At 38.2% G+C, this 21,729-nt stretch overlaps 1 protein-coding gene across 1 annotated transcript; it reads left to right on the forward strand.

The window, feature by feature from the left end:
- The first annotated feature begins 17,589 nt into the window (after window positions 1-17,589).
- Window positions 17,590-18,285, forward strand: LOC136827595 (uncharacterized). Its single transcript, XM_067085071.1, has one exon. It carries the CDS (start codon window positions 17,590-17,592, stop codon window positions 18,283-18,285), a length of 696 nt encoding a protein of 231 aa, XP_066941172.1.
- Window positions 18,286-21,729: the final 3,444 nt, after the last annotated feature.

Raw genomic sequence — 21,729 nt, forward strand, 5'->3', positions numbered from 1 at the left:
GAAAGACTGAGATAGAACTGACTGGTCCCATAATAGCACGATAACCAGCTGAAATAATATTGTTTCTGTAAATCTCTTCAGTTCTGCATTAATACAGGTAACAAATAAAAATTAGGGTTATTTAAATTTGGATCTGTATACTCTTGACTCCATGCTGCTCGAGATGTTTGATGTTAAAGAAAAACTCAAGATTCTCAGTAGAACTTAGCCTCTCCTTGGCTAATCCTTTGCCTGAAGAGCAAAATCAAAAGCAAGGACCATTCTTTTCCTTAAATTAGTTATATGCCAACCCCCTCGCAATCTTTTTTTTTTTCAATGTGTACTTTGCTTGAGAATGCCTTAGAATAAAGGCAAAAGATCTTGCACATGCTCTTTACACACACACACACACACACACACACACACACACACACACACATATATATATATATATATATATATATATATATATATATATATATATATATATATATATATATATATATATATATATATATATATATATATATATATATATATATATGCTTTTAGGGCAAAGCTTTTCTTATATGCAAATTTTGTTGAATTCTATGGCTTTTTGATGGTTGATCAACTTCTTATTAGTTTGACAATATTTTCTGAATCTTCTACATTCTTCCAAATTCAGTTGATGGACAAAAAACGAAGATTAACTCTTTGTTCCACAACACCACAGCTGTTCCGTCACTCGTCGTGACCTCTTCAAAGTGTACAGTATAATCTGGGCATAGCATCCTGTTGTTTTGTTAGTGTGCAGATGGGTATGTAGCTTCCAAAACAATAATAACACAATAAATCATTACAATATCAATAAGTACAAAATAAACAATTTAATTTATTTATAGTTTTATAAAGGTTAAAATACAATAAAATTTATATTAAAAATATAATTTACTTTGTGAAATATAATGAGAACAAAAACCATGTGTTCTGGTGGCAAAAATCAAAACAGAAATATAAATACAGTATATGGATTACGGGGATAGGAGGAGTGGGAAGAGGAGGTGGGGAGAGAGAAAGCGCATGATTTAAAAGGTGTTGTTGCCTTTGTTATGGTTGTTTCTTATGTTAGCGTTGTATGTTGCAGGGCGTCTGCTAGATGGGAGTAATCTTTCTGCTTCTAGTTGTCTGTTCAATGTCAATTTGTGCAATAAAATGCAAACAGATTCTGCTATGATTAATCTATGGCGACAGTGTTCTGTGTAGATGATATCTGTATACTCCACTAGCTCTTGTGTCGTAGGTTTGTGGTTGTGATGGTCTATGTAGTGTTGACCCATCGAAATAATGGATCTGTCCACCAACACTACATAGACCATCACAACTGGGGTTACCAGGTCAGGTGGCCATTCATGATTGCAAGAGGTCGACTACGGATTACAAGCTTGCAATTGCTCACTTGAAATTATTAGAAGCTCGTTTCAGTCATGATCCCGTACCATCAGCAATATTCCAGTGTGATCCAAACGTACGTAGATAACAGCACAGTCATTGAGGGCTATTGTATGCCTCACTTTGGGGTGAAGGAAAGTGCAACCACACCACTCTGAGTAGTGTTTAATGCTTCTTCAAAGCAAAGTGGTGGGCAGTCACTTAATGAATGCCTGTATGCCGGCCCTAACTTAGTAGAAATGTTGTTTGATTTGTAGTTAAGATTCAGGTCCAAGCCTTATGCTGTAACAGCAGATATTTCTAAGGCATTTCACCGTGTTCTGCCAGACCCCAAAGACGCCAAATATGATCGTTTTCTGTGGCCAGAAAATTTATTCAACATTAGTACCTTTGAGTTCAAAGTAGTCGTATTTGGTGTGACCTCGAGCCCCTACCTCAGCTGTGTCCAACGTTGCTGGCATCCATCGTCAGCTGGAGGGGGGCATTGGGGTCCTGGTGGGCCAAGGCAGTTGCCTTGGTGAGGGCGGCCTTCGTCAGGGAGAAGGCCTGCTGCTGGCTGGGTCCCCACACTAAGGACTTCAGTTGGCCCTTCAGGACCGCTGTCAGGGGGGGCCATGGTGTGTGCGACCCCGGGGATGAACCTTCTGTAGTAGTTGACCATCCCGAGAGGAATTCATGTATGGCCTTGACGGAGGTAGGGGTGGGGAACCTGGTGACAGCTGCAACCTTTGATGCGAGCGGGCGGACGCCATCCGGGGATATTTCATGGCCCAGGAAGTCAGCTTTTTCGACACCGAAGGTGCACTTGTCGAATCTGACAACAAGGCCATTCTCCTGCAGGCGCTGCAGGACCGCCGGATGTGCCACAGGTGCTCTTTGGGGGACCTGGAAAAAATTAGAATATCATCCACGTAGCAGACGCAGAAGTTCAGGTCCCCTAGGATGCTGTCCATCAGCCTCTGGAAAGTTGCCCCCGCGTTCCTCGGGCCGAAGGTGGAGAAGGCAAAGACATAGGACCCGAAGGGCGTGATGATGGCATTTTTTGGGATATCCTCTGGAGCAACTGGTACCTGGAAGTAAGATTTCAAAAGGTCTAATTTAGAGAATATTTTGGCCCCATGAAAGGAGGCTGTGAGATCTTGCATATTTGGCAGAGGGTAGTGATCAGGTTCAGTTGCGAGGTTGAGCCGCCTGTAGTTGCCGCAGGGTCTCCAGGAGCCATCCGGTTTCTGCACCATGTGGAGGGGAGAGGCCCACGGGCTGGAGGCTTTTCTGCATATGCCCATCCACTCCATCTCAGCGAAGACGTCCTTGGCCTCCTGAAGATGCCGAGGGGGAAGCCTCCAGAACTTTGCGTGTGCTGGGGGACCCTTCGTCTAGATGTGGTGGTAGATTCCATGCTTTGCTGGGGCCCCAGGTACCTGGCGGAGCTTGGGTTTGAACACGTCAGGGAACTCCTTCAGCAGCTGGGTGTACTGGTGTGGGGCGATGGAGCAGATGGTAGGCACGCTGAGTCCCGGTGCCAGGGGGAGGGACTGGCAGGACTCGGTGTCTAGGAGACGCTTGCGACCGACGTCGACTGCCAGCCCAAAGTGGGCGAGGAAATCCGTGCCCAGGAGTGGGGTCCTTACATCCGCGATGATGAAGTTCGACAGGAGATCAACAGGAGCCTGGTGCCGTAGGAGAGGATGGGGGACCCATTGGCGGCCTTCAGGAAGGCAGCCGGGTCCGGCAGGCACTTGCGGTCCTCCCTGGATGGGGGAAATACTGATTGAACAGCCCCGGTGTCGACCAACATCACCCTAACGGAGATGGTGTCACAAACGTAGAAGCCTAATGGTTTTGGGCTCCTGGGTTCCTCTGCTGCAATGGCGGCCTGTTCTGTTGGCCGCCGCCTCCCCCATTTTTTGGATGGGCGAATGAGCAGGGGGGTTGGCAGTTCCGGGCGTCCTTGCCGTACTGCTGGTGGTAGTAGCAAGGGCCCGGTAGGTTTTTCTTGTGGTGATATGCTGGCTGCCTTCTGGTGACGGCGCTTATCTCCTTCTCTGCATTGTCCTCCAGCTGAAGGGAACTGATGGGGTGTGCGGGCATGGATGCCTACTTCGCTGCCCTTGCAGAGTCTGTCAGCCGCCGCGCCGTCCTAATCAGGTCCTCGAGCAGCATGGTGTAAAGGTTGAGGATCTGAGTTCGGACCTCCAGGAGGAGCTGACGGAGGAGGATCTCCCTTGATAGGCTAATCTCTGACTGCCTACCGCTGCTGTCTGTGCCGGGAAGGGTGAGGAGGTCCTGGATCACGCCCCAAGTCTCCAGGATGTTCTGGTCATGCTGCAGTCTGGTGACGAGGTCAAGGGCGTGGGCGGCCCTCTCGGAGATCGGCTGGAGCAGGTCTTGACGAGGGAGGGTTTTAGATGATGGTAGGTGACGGGGCGTGCGGCAGACACCCACAGGATGAGCTTTCTGTAGACCTCCTCCAGCAGGGCGTTGATCACGGTGTCGGCTTGTAGCACCTCGTCAGTGAGTCCCGCCAGTCTGAACTGTCCCTCGACCCTGTAGAGCCATGATGATGGGTCGCCATGCCTGAAGGGTAGCAGTTTTATGGCGAGGGCGGCTTTAGTTTGTTCCACCGGGATGGGCAGCATGCGGGTAGCGGCATGGAGGAGCGTTTGATTCTTGGCGCGGGCAGGATATGTGGGAGGTAGATGTCTGAGTCCGCGAAGTTCGCGGTTAACTGTACGTGGGAGGGAATGTCCGCATCCATGCTCACTATTGCCCTCTTAATTGGAGTGGGATACTCGCGTCAATACGCACTTGGGAGCGCGCTGTGTGGGTCCATTAGTGACGCTGGTGATTTTACCGACGAGAGTCAGCACAGCACGCCTGAACGCTGGTTACAGCACCATCTTTAGTCTGTTAGGGGCGTGGGGTAGTTCATGGAGCCAATACTAGGTCGCCGTCTGAGTCCGCTAATGGCTCCGGGAACCACTCTGGGGTCACCACTTTAAGAGGTCCAAAATAATGAGCAGGAGGAAAGTTACTGCTACTTTATTCAGGACGCAGGCCATTTATATAGCGGCGGACTGACGTCACACAGAGGAATACAATAGAATCTTGGTGACCTGAGGTCAATTGCTCATGACAATAATTACAATGGATAAACACAAGTCATGTAAAAAGAAAGTGGACAATGACCGATCTAACAACATTCTAATACACGTGCAAAAGAAACAGATACAAAATAAGTTAGTAACAGATACAAATTTACATAGAAAAGTGTGGTTGATTCAGTATGGCTGATCCTGCTTGACCTGCTCCTATAGGAGCGGTATTGAAGAAAACGGGTCGTTCATCATAGAAGACTCGCTCAGCGGGGACTTTACAAGTGTAGGTCAACAAGTTCTAGCGTTCTTACCAGTGAAAAGATTTCCCCTTACCAATAAGTTTCAAGGTCCTTATAGGATAAAAGAGAAGTTAATTGATCGAACTTATGTGACTGAAACACCAGGAAGAAGGAAACGACAGAGGAAGATACATGTGAAGTTTTTGAAACCTTATTGTAATGATGTAGTCACCATTTGTTATGATGTTCTTTTATTTACTTCTTTTATAGTTGCTTTATCGTTTCTAGCTTTGTTTGTTATTAGCTGTAGAGCCCCAGGAGGCTTAAGAAGACACAGTGTAATTTTCTTACTTCATTAACACACTAATAAAATATACAGTATTTATACAAATTAAGTGAATCAAAGTATGAGTCTTTTTTTCTTCTCAACCCACAACTGGTGAGGCAAATGTCAACAGCCAAAACAGAATGGAGAAAATAACAGGGGACGTAGTGAATCATAACATCGGTGAAAACATTACTGCTTAGAAAACCCACAACTAAGAAACATTATTGAGCAACGAGAACAATGCAAGCATACCAGTCAATGTGAAACGGCAAAACACCGTAGTCTGTGTGTTGGTAACTATCGAAACACACCCAAACAGATTCTATACACAGTCTGTTAAAATTGATGAGTGCATTTCACATGTACGACAAACATTCCCATTAAAAATCAACATTACCGGTGAAATCTAAGAAGACGAATCCCTGATGGTCAGCGAAGCAAGAAAAGTACAGTTTTAGTCAAGACACACAGGATACGACATGCCTCCAGTGAACTACAGTGTTGGTCGCGAAAGGAAAGGTGAAAAAGTTCCAGAGAAACAGTGGTAACAAGTAACAGTTAAACAGAATGACAATAGAAATAAGTAAGTCGTAATTGGAAAGTTATTTTATTCTCTCTCTATGAGTGTATGAAATTTTTTTCCTCTCTCAGAGTGTATAAAACTTTTGTAATTCTCTCTCAAAAATTTTCAGTGTCTGATAGATAGGAATCTTTAATAACATAACGTTCTTTTGATGAAGTATTTTTTGAATACTGTTATGTATTTGTGTACAAATTTTTTTTATGATTTTTAGCATACTGGTAATATGCAGGATTTGATTGACATATAGTTGAATGCTATTAGAAACAGACATTACAATTTAAGACCAACAACAGTTAGACATAGTCGAGTTACAGTGCCAAGTTCACGAATATCATTAACTCAAGAAAATACTTACACTAATAACACAAATAGCAATAATAATAATAATAATAATAATAATACTAACACATTTCAATTTAGAACAATGGTGCAAGCGGAGATCATTACACAAACCACACGACTCTGTGGAAGAGTTGAAAGTTCAAAAGTTCCTGACAAAAATAGGCTAGAATCATATTCTGTGAACCAGTGGCTAGCTGATGCAGACAGTTGCTTATCTACAGGGAGAATAACAAAATGAAAGAACTAAAATTAATGAAGCCTTGCTTCTCGTTAGTTCAGACAGTGGTGATGAACATAGAACTTTGAATTCAGTTAGATTCAGCAAAATAACCACATACTCTAAATTTAAACGCATTTGTTTATCAAGCTGGGAACCAGTAAGTCAAAGTGATGCCTTATATAATATTAATAAATTCCTTACCCAGCATTATGATGGAGAATCCATAGCAAATCTTCACACAGATGTTGAAGAATCGACACACAAAGTGATAGAAGACTTAAGGAAAATAAACATCACCATAGGAAATAAGAATGATTTTGGTGATGAAGAAAATGATTTAGTTAGTTTAAGATATGTTTTGAATTGCTTGTCATTTGGAACGATGTACAACGCACTCAGAGAAAAAGAAAAGAAAGCTTTCAAGAAAGTTAAAATTGATCCTAAAAGTGATAGCCTTACAGCTTTAATATCAATGAGGCAAGAAATCCAGAAGAAAGAGGTGGATTTTTCTAAGGAATTTGTAGGGGTAACAGAAACACAAAATGAAAGGAAAGGCATACCCTAAATACCCATGATTCATATAAAAGAAATAACAAGCACAATGATAATTCCAGACAAGTAGGGAATAGACAAACTTCCCTTCAAAGGAAATATGCACAAAATACTAGGAAAAAATGGAATCCAAACCAGAAAGGAAGATGGAATCAATCGAGGAATGGACCATTCCTCGGTCCACCCATATGATATCATGATGGTCAATATTCAAACACAAATAATTCCAAACCAGAGAATATTTCAGCTCAAGAAGCTAGATCAAAAATAACATGTGAAAACTGTGGCTATACCAATCATTCCACTAATGTACGCAGAAATCCTAGAATCTGTGCAGTTTGCAAAAAGATTGGGCATTTAACTAAAAACTGTTGGTTCAATAATAAGGAAGCCAGTAGAGAGGTTATAGAGATAAGTAACAGTCGCTCAAATATAAATACATCATCCAGTCAGTGACAATTCACCCCTTTACAGAGAAAAGAAAGTAAATCCCTTCAAATGGGAAATGAAGGTTCATCCGCATTTTCCTATTTACATAGCAAAGAAGTAGTATTTTCCATGAAAGAAGAAGAAATAAACAGAAAGGATCTGCCTATTGTAAAGATTCCAATAAATGGAAAGACATGTACAGTACGTACTCACTGACTCAAGTAGTACTGTAAATTGATAAAATAACTTTAACCAGATATTTAGGCATTGCAGAAACTCACATTCAGGGTCAAAGTAGAGTAATAAAAGGAATAGCAGGGAAACAGAGTAAAAGTCTGGGGAAGTGAACTTAGAAATAGGTATTTTACCACATAAATTTATTGAAAGTTTTCTAGTTTTAGAAGACAGATTTTTTCAGGCACAAGTTGTGTTCTCATTTAATTTAATGAGGAGATGTGGAATAATATTAGACAGTAGTGAAGGAAAGATTAGCCTGAAACAGGATAATCAGAAAAGCGTATGTTTTACGCTTGACGAAGAAAAGTTTCACCCAAATCTGATTAGTTTGTCTGAGACAGTTTCGACAAGAGAGGCAGACACACAGGAAAAGCAGATAAGTAAGCAGAACAAGCAACGTAAAATAGAAACAGAAAAAAGGAGGAATTCCCGCAATTACAGAATACAGAATTGTTGAGCTGTGCACATACAGATGATGTATACGCAGATATAAATAATTGCTCAGATATAAATAATTGTGATGACCAAAACACTGAGTTTAACGAAAATCAAGGCGCCTATACCTATGATTGTTGCAATATAGTAATGAGTTGTGAAAGTGAAGGAAAAATACTAAATGAAGTATTGCTCTTTGATAAAATAAATAAATCAGACATAAATAGTATAATAGAAGTAACAGAAGAAACCACTGGAGATGCAGAACTTTGCTATTTTTCAGACATAGAAGAAGAGGAAATATGTTGTGTTAGCACAGCTGATGATAATAAAGTACAATTTATACTCAACAGAGCAGTAACTTTGTATCCAAAATGTTCAACAAAAATATATTTGAGATCAAAAGAGGATGTAAGGGATAAGGATATTCTGTTATTGAATGAAGAATTGCCAGATTTTGTCAGGATGGATAATTCCCTAGTTCACATGAATGGTGATAACTGCGAAGTTTATGTCCAAAACTATTCAGATAACAGAATAACACTATAGCCTAAGCAGGCATTGTTTTTTGCATAGGGATTCCTATTAACAATCCTTTACTAACAGTAGAAGAAAAAGCATTTTTCTCTATAAATGGCCAAAATTCTCAAATAAATCAAGAGGTAAATAAAACAGATTTTCCAGAAAATAGACACAAGTTAATTCAGATGTTAGAGAAATACAGAAATGTAATAGCTATAGAAGGAGATAAACTAGGAAGAACAAATGTTCTACAACATAGAATTTTGTTAAATGATGGAGCCAAGCCATTTTTTATTCCTAATTACAGATTACCAATAGGCCAAAGACCCATAGTTGACAATTTGGTAGAGGAAATGAAAAGAGATGGTGTAGTAATTCCTTCTAAATCTCCATATAATTCTCCATTGTTACTTGTTCCAAAGAAGGACGGTAGTTGGAGACTTGTAATGGATTACAGGAAGTTAAATTCCAACACAGTTCCAGATGGAATGCCGATGACAGTAATTCGAGATATGTTAGCTCAACTAGGAGGGGCCAAAATATTTTCATCTTAGATTTGCTTAGTGGATATTGGCAGGTACCTCCAGATGAGGAATCGAAACAATTCACAGCCTTCAGCACGCATAAAGAACATTTACAGTTTGAAGTAAAGCCATTTGGACTCACATCGCCCCATTAACATTTGTCAGATTGATGTTACAAATTCTAGGAGATATAGAAAATGTTGCAGTATACTTGGGGGATGTTAGAAAGTCACTTCAGAACATTAGAAATGGTCCTAGAGAGATTAAGAATTGCAGGACTAAAAATACAGTTAAAGAAATGTCAATTCCTGATGAAATCCTTAGAGTACTTGGGTCATGTAATTAGTGAAGATGGGCTGCGCATGCAGGCAGGTAAAATAAAGGCAATAATTGATTACCCAGCTCCCACTAATTTGAAAGCATTAAGAAGGTTCCTAGGTATGGTAGGTTATTATAGACCTTTTATAAAGGGTTTTGCTACTATAGCCAAACCTTTGACAGAACTAACCAAGAAGGATATTAATTATGAATGGAAGGATGAACAAGAAACAGCCTTTCAAACACTAAAGAGCAAAATGACCAGGAACTCTGTTTTAGTCTACCCAGATTTTTCCAAAGACTTTTGCTTAGCTTGTGATGCCTCAAGTACAGGGCTAGGAGCTGTATTGTTGCAAAAGGCCAAAACTAGAATGAGGACAGTACATTATGCTAGTAGAGTCTTAAATCCAGCAGAAAGAAACTATAGTGCCACAGAAAGAGAACGTTTAGCTTTATATTGGGGTTTAAAGAAATTTAGACACATACTTATTTAAAAAGAGAGCCTTTACCAACAACATGAAGTTCAATAGATGGTTCATTAGTGTATTAGAGTTTGCTTCGAATTCAGATATATTCCAGGGAAATTTAACACCCTGGCAGATGCATTATCCAGATCTCAAGTTGTCAAGTAGTAGATTTATATCTAGAAAGAGTAAAAATACAACAATGAAAAGATGCAGAAATCAAACAAATATTGGGACGGTTAATACTAGATGAATCCTTAAAACCTGATTTTCAATTAATAAATGGGTTGTTGCATGAAAGGCCAACAGAGAAGAATGGTTGTTCTCGACTGTACATCCCAAAAACACTAATCATAAAAGTTTTAGAACTAACACACTCATATAAGTTAGCAGGACATCCAGGAATTAAAAAGACAAGCAGAATCATAACCAGAAATTATTTTTGGCCACATTGTAGTGAAGATGCCAAAACTTTGTACAAAACTGTATAGTTTGTAATCAACATAAAGGTAACATAAATCTTAAAGCTCCACTTGAAAAATATCCATCAAAATTAAATCCATTTCAAGTAGTAACTATGGACTTTTAGGTCCATTTCCAAGGACTGTTAGAGGAAATAAACAAATATTATTCTTCTTAGACTATCTAACTAGATATGTAGAAATCGTACCAGTAAGAAACAGCGATGCAGCCACAGTAGCAGAAGCTCTTAAATCTAGAATTATCACAAGGCATTCATGTCCACAGGTTCTTTCTGATAATGCTACTGAATTTACTAGTGATATTTTAAAAGAAAATATGTGAATTTTATGAAATAAATACGTGCCAAATAACCGCTTATAAACCAAGTTCTAATGGAGCAGTAGAACGAACTAATCGTAAAATAAAGGATATCCTGAAACCTTTAGTGAGCCCACGGACAGAAGATTGGGACTTAGCAATAGAAGACGTACAGTTCACATTGAATAATACTGTAAATGAGAAAATAGGAGAATCTCCACATTATTTGCTATATGGTTATCAGAAAAGAATGCCTGACACATTATTAGACGATGCAACACTACCCAGACATGATGACTGTTGCATGAAAAACCAGACGTACTTACTAGACAATCATGAAAACAAGGGCAAAATTAAAAGAGGTTCCTAACACTCATGCCAGATATTATAATAAAAGTACCATTAAACCAGACATTACAGTAGGTACTCAAATTTATGTACAAAGTCATGTTCTAGAAGGGCCAAATGTAAAGGTTTCTCCCAAGTTCACTGGACCATCTAGAGGTGTTAAAATTAAACAAATATAGAGTAATTAATGAAAGTGATCTAAAGGAAAAAGTAGTTCATTGGAATCATATAAAAGTAGTAAAAACAGATCCACGGTCCACTGAAGTTAACATAAGACATGAAGATGGTGTAGACAATGTTGTAAACAAAACATATATAATCTATGAAACCGGCAGAGTTAAATATGTGTGTGTATATATATATATATGCATATATTGATGTTGGACTGAAAATATCATAAATATAATGTATGTAGTGAAGCCTGTCTCTAAAGAAAATGTAGAACATGAAGAAGAAAGAATAGACAGACTGGAAAATGGGCGGCAGCAAGAGGCACAGTGATAAATAAAGTGGTCACCTCACACAATCAAAATGCAGAACAAATAGAAAAACTGAAAGTTTTTATAAATCAAGTCAATTAGAATGTAACAAAAGAACTGAATAAGTTGGAAAACAGTTTTTAAATACATTTGCTCTAGAAAGTGAAGTGATTTTACAGGAACAGAAAAACACATTAAATGCCATTTTGCTTGCTTATACAGGCATTTTGAGCCCAACACTAATCACTCCTAAAGAATTAGAAGACATTATTAAGTTTTGCATCATGGAAAAACACTTTCAGCCACCTGTGGATGATGTATTCATGTACTAAAATTTAATAAGTGCCAAAGTGCTTTATTATTTTAGTTGTACCTTTCAATACTAGGATCACAAACACATTAATCACTGTGTACCCATTTCCTATGATAGTTGGTAAACAGGTAATCATTCAGAAGGGAACAGTCAGGCATTTTGCATTAGAAGAACACGCTCTACTATTGTCATTCTTCACTGATAAACAATTCAATGAGTGTATTCTGTTAAAAGAACAGGAATATATATGAAATTTTGATAACCTGTATAAGAATACTAATGCTTATTCCTGTATTCAAGAAGTTGTGTTAAACCAAAACCAAGAAAAAGGTGTATGTACCACAAACTATGATAAACCTTTTGAAGCACTTATAATTGATCAAGAAATCTTTGTATTTTCACTAAATACTGTTATAGCTAAAATTAAATGTCACAACATTAGTAAAGAAATAAAGTTTTAAAATGTTAAATCTTTTACAACATCATGTCAGTCAGTTATAGCAAACCAGTTAATATTATGAATCCCATCTTTTCACAGCATATAAATTCAACAAACATGTGCCATATAAGAATTACTCATATAAAATAGATGAATTTAAGTTGTCTCAGTTAGAATTAAGGAAGCTTGAAAATCTGAACTATGCTGATGAATATTTCTTCTATAAAGAAACTGTCTCCCCAATTTTATCGTTAGTAAATCTAGTGGTAATAGTAATAACTACTGTTCTGTTTATCCTGGTAGTGAGAAATCTTATTATCAGAAAAATACAAGGGATATTGACAGAACTCAATAATGACAATGTTAACGTTATTTCTTACTTGATAATAATTTCATATGTTTGTTGTTCATATGTTTATTGTTCATATGTTCATTTAATATACTTATGAATTAATATACTTATAATTTGATGTGTTTGATATTTCAATATGATTATTTTTTTAGAATGTTTTAATGAACTTATGTCTTTTCCTCCACAATTGGAGAAACAATTTTCATTATGTCCATTGTTGCATTTTATTGCCAATTCAATTATTGCTATTGTATCCATTTCATTATGTTTAATTAAACATTGAAGACAATGTTTGGTAGGTGACCGAGTGATGTAATGATAGAAAAGAAGCAGATAGAAAATAGAGAAGCAGAGGAGTGAGGTCGTGAGCCTCACCAGTTGTGGGTTGAAAAGAGAGAAAGACTCATACTTCGATTCACTTCATTTGTATAAATACTGGGACTCTACAACTAATAACAAACAAAGCTAGAAATGATGGAGCAACTATAAAAGAAATAAATAAAAGAACATCATAACAGATGGTGACTACATCATTACATTACTTCTCAGAGACTAAAACTGAAACAGTGTCAATAACACAGACAACTTATCTACAGAGGATGAGGATGGCTACGAATTGGGAGCTAAAAGCAAGATGAACCATTCGTCCATACTGGAAAATTTGGAGGCTAAACCAAAACATCTGAGTGTTGAGCAAAGTGGTGAATTAAGTTAGGTGATTAGAAGTTTCCCTGAAATTTTTGCAGATGTACCTAGGCATACTGATCTGACAAAGCATGAGATAAATATCATAGAAGATGGAAAACCTTTTAAACAGAGAGCATATCACTTATCACCTTTTCACAGAGATGTTTTGAAGAAAGAATATTTGTTGTAGCATGGATTAGCAGAACCCAGTTCAAGTCATTACAGCTCTCCTTGTGTGTTAGTGAAGAAACCAGATGGCTCATTTAGGATGTGTACTGATTATAGGAAACTGAATTCCATCAGTGTGGTTGACAATTATCCCTTGCCTCTTATAGCTCAATTGCTTGATAATATTGGGCAAGCCAAGTTAGTTTCCAAGATAGATTTGTTGAAAGGATACTATCAAATTCCCTTAAATGAGAATGCTAAATTGCTGTCAGCTTTCATTACTCTTTTTGGACTGTATCAATACACTGTTTTGCTGTTTGGTCTGATGAATGCACCTGCAACATTCCGAGTGATGGATCAACTGCTAGGATCCATAGAAGGGGTAGATGTTTACCTTGATGACATAGTGATTTATTCTAATACATGGGAAGAACATCTGAAGATTTTAAGAAAAGTGTTCAAGAAACTATGGGAAGCAGGACTAACAATCAACTTAAAAAAAAAAGTGTTTGGAAAGGCAACTGTTCAGTGTTTGGGATTTGAAATTGGAAAAGGCCTTCTTGCTCATGTTGACACTAATGTAGAAGGTATCCATAAGGCTAACAAGCCCCCTACTACCAGGAAACAGCTACAAAGATTTTTAGGCATGGCTGGATTTTATCACTGATTCTATCTGAATTTCTCAGCCGTAGTAACTCCCTTAACTGACTTAACCAGTCTGATGACAAAGCTTGTTTGGACTCCAGAATGTCAAGAATCATTTGAGAAGGTTAAAGCCATTTTAACTTCAAGACCAGTGCTTCAAGCTCCAGACTTCAATAAGAAGTTTGTAATACAAGTTGATGCATCTGACTGTGTAATTGGAGCTGTTCTGCTTCAGGAAGATGACAACAGCATTCTTCATCCAGTATGTTTCATGTCTTCAAAGTTGAAAAAGCATCAGAAAACTTACTAGCATTAATCACAGCATTGAAAAAGTTTGAAGTGTATGTGAACCGACCTAGGAATTAAGAAATTTTAGTGTTGCCAGACCACAACCCTTTCTCATTCGTCAATAAAATGAAAAATAACAATCAGAGACTGACCAGGTGGTCTTTGTGCCTACAATGTCATAGCAGATTATTTATCCCGTTGTGAATCGTTGGATTCAAACCCAGGATAATTAATTTTCTGGGGGGAGGAATCTCATGATATTGTCTTTAAAATGTATATCTTTTCATGATTTTTTTATATATTTACTGTTCTAGTTATAATGTATTCTGTGTAACGATAGTGATTGTTGAAATATCGTATGTAGTGTAATGTCAGATCTCACGAGAATTAATGATTTAGATAACTTAACATTGTAATTTAGAATTAATAATACATTTTTAGTAATAACGTAGTATATGATCGCGTATTTTGTCTCTCAGCCACGTGTGTTCTATGAACGCTTTGTTTTGCTTTGACTGCCATCGTGAAAGATAACGCATTGACAAGCGAGAGATAACAGTCAAGTCATGTAAGATATTTGTCTCATACAAGAAAAAGACGAATGATTTCACAATGTTACATGTATTTTTCTGATTGCATCCCATACAATTTTTTGCTCGAGTCACGTACACCTTTTTGAGAGGAAAAGAAAACGTCTCAATCGATTACGTCATATTTTGTAAGGTTGCAGTTCAAAACACTTTGCTCAGAAAGTGACATCATCTTCCTTTTCTAGAATTTTCCCTTGTATCTCATTTCCAAAATATCTAAATAATAACATCGTCTGATTGCTTCATTTCCTAGCTGGAATCATAGACTTTGCTCATTCTGATTTCAGAGACCTTTCGTGTGGTACTCTCTCTCTCTCTCTCTCTCTCTCTCTCTCTCTTTCTAAAAGAGAGAAATTATTAACATAAAATATTCATGTGGTCATTGGTATTAATATTAGCTTTAGAGATCTGGTAGTAGCAGTAACAAACATATATATTCGTAACAGTGCCTATCAAAAGTGTGTTTTGTGAATCTCGAGCAGCTGCATTTGAAGTAAATTTTGTAAAAGTTTTCACAAGTTTGTTTAAGGTAAAGTGAATTTTACTTATTATATCCATGGTATAATAAGGTATATTAAGGGATTTTTGCCTTAGTGAAGTTGTTTTGGTGAATCTTTTGTGTATTTTTGTGTGTTCTTGTGTTTGCAATCTCTTAATTTTTCATATTCTAGATAGTGGTAGTTCAGCATTTATTTACTTAGTATTTTAAGTATTTCTTAATAGTTTAATGTTGCATACTTGACTTAATTTTCATTTACTTAGGTTTTCTTTTCAAATCTTAAGTATTTCTGGATAGCATATATTTTGCCTTGATTAATTCAATATCTTGATAAATTAACTTTTGTAATTTAATTCAAGAATTAATTAAATTTTGTGCTGATTTCAAGTAATAGTAAATTTTTTCAAATTGTGAACTCTAATTATAAATTTTTAATTTAAAAATAAATTTTTATGTATAAATTTTTTAAAAACAATGTTTCATTTATTGACCACCAGTGAATAGGTTTAATTGCGTGCATAAGGCAAAGTGATAAACATGTTTTGTTCCTTTAGTTTTGCTGAAGCGAGTTGAGACCAGGGAAACAGTTTAAGTTGTTTGATGGAGTGAGGCCCTTTTACTTCAGTGTATTTCTTGTTTAATTGTTGATACCTCACACTTGTTTCAATAAACTTAGTCTGATTTTTCACGTGATTAAGAAGCTTTTCAAGGGATTACTGTTGCCCTTAGAGTACTCAGTCATAATTTTATTGTCATGAGAGTTCAGGTATCTGGCTGAAGTGAGGTAAAATTTTGAATTCTGTGATTAATTATGTAATAACCAGGTACTTGGAACACTTTGTGACAATATATAATATATATATATATATATATATATATATATATATATATATATATATATATATATATATATATATATATATATATATATGTTGATGCCCAACGATTAACTGTAAATAATGTTTGTGTTGTCTAGTTATCGCAATGGTTAATGTTAAGGTTTACTGTGTGGTAGTTTGCTGGTTCGAGTTTACGCTCGGCCATATGAATTGTTTACTTGGTGTTGGGTTGTTTTAGCTAATTTATGCATAGTTCTCGGTCACGTGAACTTTTTGGTAATCGGCAGTGTCTTTCTGTAAACAAATGAGAAACTTATCAGTTTAAAAAAGAGTTCATACAGAACGGATATAACGAATATAACGAAAGTTTTGTATTTACTGAGGAATATTTGGACCGTTTGTTATAGGAACACAATTGTAAGTAAACGCCTATTATACTGTTTTAGAATAGCTGGATTCATCCTTTTTCCCAATTGTAAGCCTACATGGTATATAACGTATGCCTTTATATGAGCCTTGATTATATTGACTTTGTGTATTAGCTTTTTGTAATTAGCCGTTATACATGCATAATTTACTTAAGCTTTGCATATTGTTTCTATCAGTCTTAGTTATTTAACTTAATAATTTTGTATAAATTAGCATATTATTCATACGTTGATTTCTTTTTCGTTTATCCATAGTAATTGAACCACGCCCATACAATTAAGCGGAACATATGTCGATGACTGCCTAAAGTCTGTACCAACGCCACCGAAGCCAGTTCTCTGATTGCTGAACTGACTGCTAAAATGGGTTTGTGGATTCAAACTGTGTAAATATACTAGTAACGACGTCTCTGTCCTAAACACCATCCCAGCTGATGATCGATCCAAAGAGTTAAAGACAAGAGACATCAATTATGACCCACTGCCTACCGAGCACGCTATTCGGAATACTTTGGGTCGTCGAAACTTAAACACATTTGGCTTCTCAGTGTTGTATAAACAAACCGCTGACAAGAAGAGCATTTCTCCATAGTATCATCCATCTATGACCCCCTTGGTTTCGCTGCTCCCATTTGTGCTGATCAAAGCAAATACTGCAAGATCTGCAAAGAAACCACTCTCACCTGGGATGACGAAGTGCCTGATGATCACCAGCAACGTTTCAAACAATGGATTACGCAAAAGCCCCCAACCTTCAGAAGATAACAATCCTGAGATGTCTAAAGTTACCACAGCAAACAAAAAGATACGGCGTTTCGGATGCACGTTTTCTCAGATGCCAGTACATCTGGGTATGGCGCTGTTGCATACCTAACCTCAAACGAGGGTGGATGTTCGAAAACTTCATTTCTCATCGGAAAAGCAAAGTTGCTCCATTGAAAGCAACATCTATCCCATTATTTGAACTCACAGCAGCCGCTGTAGCTGTAAATTTAGGACAGAAAATGACCGTTTGAGCTTGATCTCCATCTCAATGAAGTCTGCTATTACACAGATTCAACAACAGTCCTTTAGTTTTACATCAGAGCTGAGAGAAAGCGTTTTCCAGTGTTTGTGGCCAAGAGTCAGAGTCCGTCAAATAAGAGACTTCAGCAACGTTAACCAGTGGAAGTACATTAGCACTGATTTGAACCCAGCAGACGTTGCATCACGTGGAGTAGGTTCTGTGATGTCGTCAGACATGACTCATTGGCTGGAGGGTCCGGATTTCTTGATTATGCCGGCTTCAGAATGCCCTGCAAAGATGCACCCCAGCAATGTTGGTAAGGTTACAGAAGAGGACTTTATGTCTTTAGCTACTACTGCTACATCAGAAGAAGGCTCACCGTTTATGTCTTTAATCACCCATTTCTCCAGGTGGGAGAGACTGAAAAGAGCAGTAGCAGTATTCATAGCATTTTTGGCTTTCTTACGAAACAAAGAACAAACTATAAATTTAAGGACCACACAGATCATGCAAAAGGCTGAAAAGGCAATCGTTTGCTTTATACAAAAGATCACCTTTGCAAGCGAGGTCGAGAATCTCAATAAAACAACCACGAAAGAAGACAAGAGAGAACACTCACTACCAAAAACAAGTACGATATTCCGTCTCGACCCAGTGCTCATCGTAGGAACTCAAGACCGATCACGACCTGTTCTGATGACCCTGATGACATGGAACCACTAAGTCCGAGTCAGATCCTCCACATGAAGTCACCCAAAGAGGTTAATACCGGGACCTTCGCAACCAGAATATGTGTACTCGAGAAAAGGTGGCGTAGAGTACAATATTTGTCAGACTTGTTCTGGAGCAGATGGAAAAGGGAGTACATAGTCAGCCTGCAGCAACGCCCCAAATGGAACAAACAACAACGAAATACACGGGAAGGTGACATCGTGCTCTGAAAAGACGAGAACACGCCAAGACTTCACTGGCCACTAGCACGTGTAACAGAGGTACTGCCAGACTCCAGAGGTGTTGTGAGAAGCGTCAATTTCGAACCCAATCTTCTGAACTGCACAGACCAGTGAGCAAGCTCGTACTCTTACTTCAAAAAGAAGATCAAGTGTTATAGATATTTTCCAGAGACACTATATGACATTGATATTTCTAGTTCATATCTGTTTGTAAAACTCATTTTTATTTTTGTTGTGTTTATCGTTTTAATGTTCGTTCTTTAAAGCTTGTTTTATTCATGTTCTATTCACGTATTGTAGTATGAAATGAAACATTAGTTGTGCATCCTATATTTTTTTTGTAAATCATATGATTTAGAGGTCGAGTAATGTTGATGCCCAACGATTAACTGTAAATAATGTTTGTGTTGTCTAGTTATCGCAATGGTTAATGTTAAGGTTTACTGTGTGGTAGTTTGCTGGTTCGAGTTTACGCTCGGCCATATGAATTGTTTACTTGGTGTTGGGTTGTTTTAGCTAATTTATGCATAGTTCTCGGTCACGTGAACTTTTTGGTAATCGGCAGTGTCTTTCTGTAAACAAATGAGAAACTTATCAGTTTAAAAGAGAGTTCATACAGAACGGATATAACGAATATAACGAAAGTTTTGTATTTACTGAGGAATATTTGGACCGTTTGTTATAGGAACACAATTGTAAGTAAACGCCTATTATACTGTTTTAGAATAGCGGATTCATCCTTTCCCAATTGTAAGCCTACATGGTATATAACGTATGCCTTTATATGAGCCTTGATTATATTGACTTTGTGTATTAGCTTTTTGTAATTAGCCGTTATACATGCATAATTTACTTAAGCTTTGCATATTGCTTCTATCAGTCTTAGTTATTTAACTTAATAATTTTGTATAAATTAGCATATTATTCATACGTTGATTTCTTTTTCGTTTATCCATAGTAATTGAACCACGCCCATACAATTAAGCGGAACTTCTATGTCGATGACTGCCTAAAGTCTGTACCAAACGCCACCGAAGCCAGTTCTCTGATTGCTGAACTGACTGCTACCTGTGGGGGCTGTGGATTCAAACTGTGTAAATATACTAGTAACGACGCATCTGTCCTAAACACCATCCCAGCTGATGATCGATCCAAAGAGTTAAAGACAAGAGACATCAATTATGACGAGTAACTGCCTAAGCACGCTTTCGGAATACTTTGGGTCGTACTGAAAAACACATTTGGCTTCTCAGTGTTGTTGCCAAACAAACCGCTGACAAGAAGAGGCATTCTCTCCATAGTATCATCCATCTATGACCCCCTTGGTTTCGCTGCTCCATTTGTGCTGCTGGCAAAGCAAATACTGCAAGACCTCTGCAAAGAAACCACTCTCACCTGGGATGACGAAGTGCCTGATGATCACCAGCAACGTTTCAAACAATGGATTAGCGAAGCCCCAACCTTCAGAAGATAACAATCCCGAGATGTCTAAAGTTACCACAGCAAACAAAAGATACGGCGTTTCGGATGCACGTTTTCTCAGATGCCAGTACATCTGGGTATGGCGCTGTTGCATACCTAACCTCAAACGAGGGTGGATGTTCGAAAACTTCATTTCTCATCGGAAAAGCAGGGTTGCTCCATTGAAAGCAACATCTATCCCACGGCTTGAACTCACAGCAGCCGCTGTAGCTGTAAATTTAGGACAGAAAATGACCCTTGAGCTTGATCTCCATCTCAATGAAGTCTGCTATTACACAGATTCAACAACAGTCCTTTATTACATCAGAGCTGAGAGAAAGCGTTTTCCAGTGTTTGTGGCCAACAGAGTCCGTCAAATAAGAGACTTCAGCAACGTTAACCAGTGGAAGTACATTAGCACTGATTTGAACCCAGCAGACGTTGCATCACGTGGAGTAGGTTCTGTGATGTCGTCAGACATGACTCATTGGCTGGAGGTCCGGATTTCTTGAATATGCCGGCTTCAGAATGCCCTGCAAAGATGCACCCCAGCACCGAACCGCAGGTTACAGAAGAGGACTTTATGTCTTTAGCTACTACTACTACATCAGAAGAAGGCTCACCGTTTATGTCTTTAATCACCCATTTCTCCAGGTGGGAGAGACTGAAGGAGCAGTAGCAGTATTCATAGCATTTTGGCTTTCTTTGAAACAAAGAACAAACTATAAATTTAAGGACCACACAGATCATGCAAAAGGCTGAAAAGGCAATCGTTTGCTTTATACAAAAGATCACCTTTGCAAGCCAGAGATGGTCGAGAATCTCAATAAAACAACCACGAAAGAAGACAAGAGAGAACACTCACTCAAAAACAATTACGATATTCGTCTCGAGGTAGAGTGCTCATCGTAGGAACTCAAGACCGATCACGACCTGTTCTGATGACCCTGATGACATGGAACCACTAAGTCCGAGTCAGATCCTCCACATGAAGTCACCCAAGAGGTTAATACCGGGACCTTCGCAACCAGAATATGTGTACTCGAGAAAAAGGTGGCGTAAAGTACAATATTTGTCAGACTTGTTCTGGAGCAGATGGAAAAGGGAGTACATAGTCAGCCTGCAGCAACGCCCCAAATGGAACAAACAACAACGAAATACACGGGAAGGTGACATCGTGCTCCTGAAAGACGAGAACACGCCAAGACTTCACTGGCCACTAGCACGTGTAACAGAGGTACTGCCAGACTCCAGAGGTGTTGTGAGAAGCGTCAAACTTATTTTTGAACCCAATCTTCTGAACTGCACAGACCAGTGAGCAAGCTCGTACTCTTACTTCCAAAAGAAGATCAAGTGTTATAGATATTTTCCAGAGACACTATATGACATTGATATTTCTAGTTCATATCTGTTTGTAAAACTCATTTTTATTTTTGTTGTGTTTATCGTTTTAATGTTCGTTCTTTAAGCTTGTTTTATTCATGTTCTATTCACGTATTGTAGTATGAAATGAAACATTAGTTGTGCATCCTATATTTTTTTTGTAAATCATATGATTTAGAGGTCGAGTAATGTTGATGCCCAACGATTAACTGTAAATAATGTTTGTGTTGTCTAGTTATCGCAATGGTTAATGTTAAGGTTTACTGTGTGGTAGTTTGCTGGTTCGAGTTTACGCTCGGCCATATGAATTGTTTACTTGGTGTTGGGTTGTTTTAGCTAATTTATGCATAGTTCTCGGTCACGTGAACTT

Source organism: Macrobrachium rosenbergii, chromosome 42 (assembly GCF_040412425.1).
Source record: "Macrobrachium rosenbergii isolate ZJJX-2024 chromosome 42, ASM4041242v1, whole genome shotgun sequence".
In the NCBI taxonomy this organism is placed as follows: Eukaryota; Metazoa; Arthropoda; class Malacostraca; order Decapoda; family Palaemonidae; genus Macrobrachium; species Macrobrachium rosenbergii.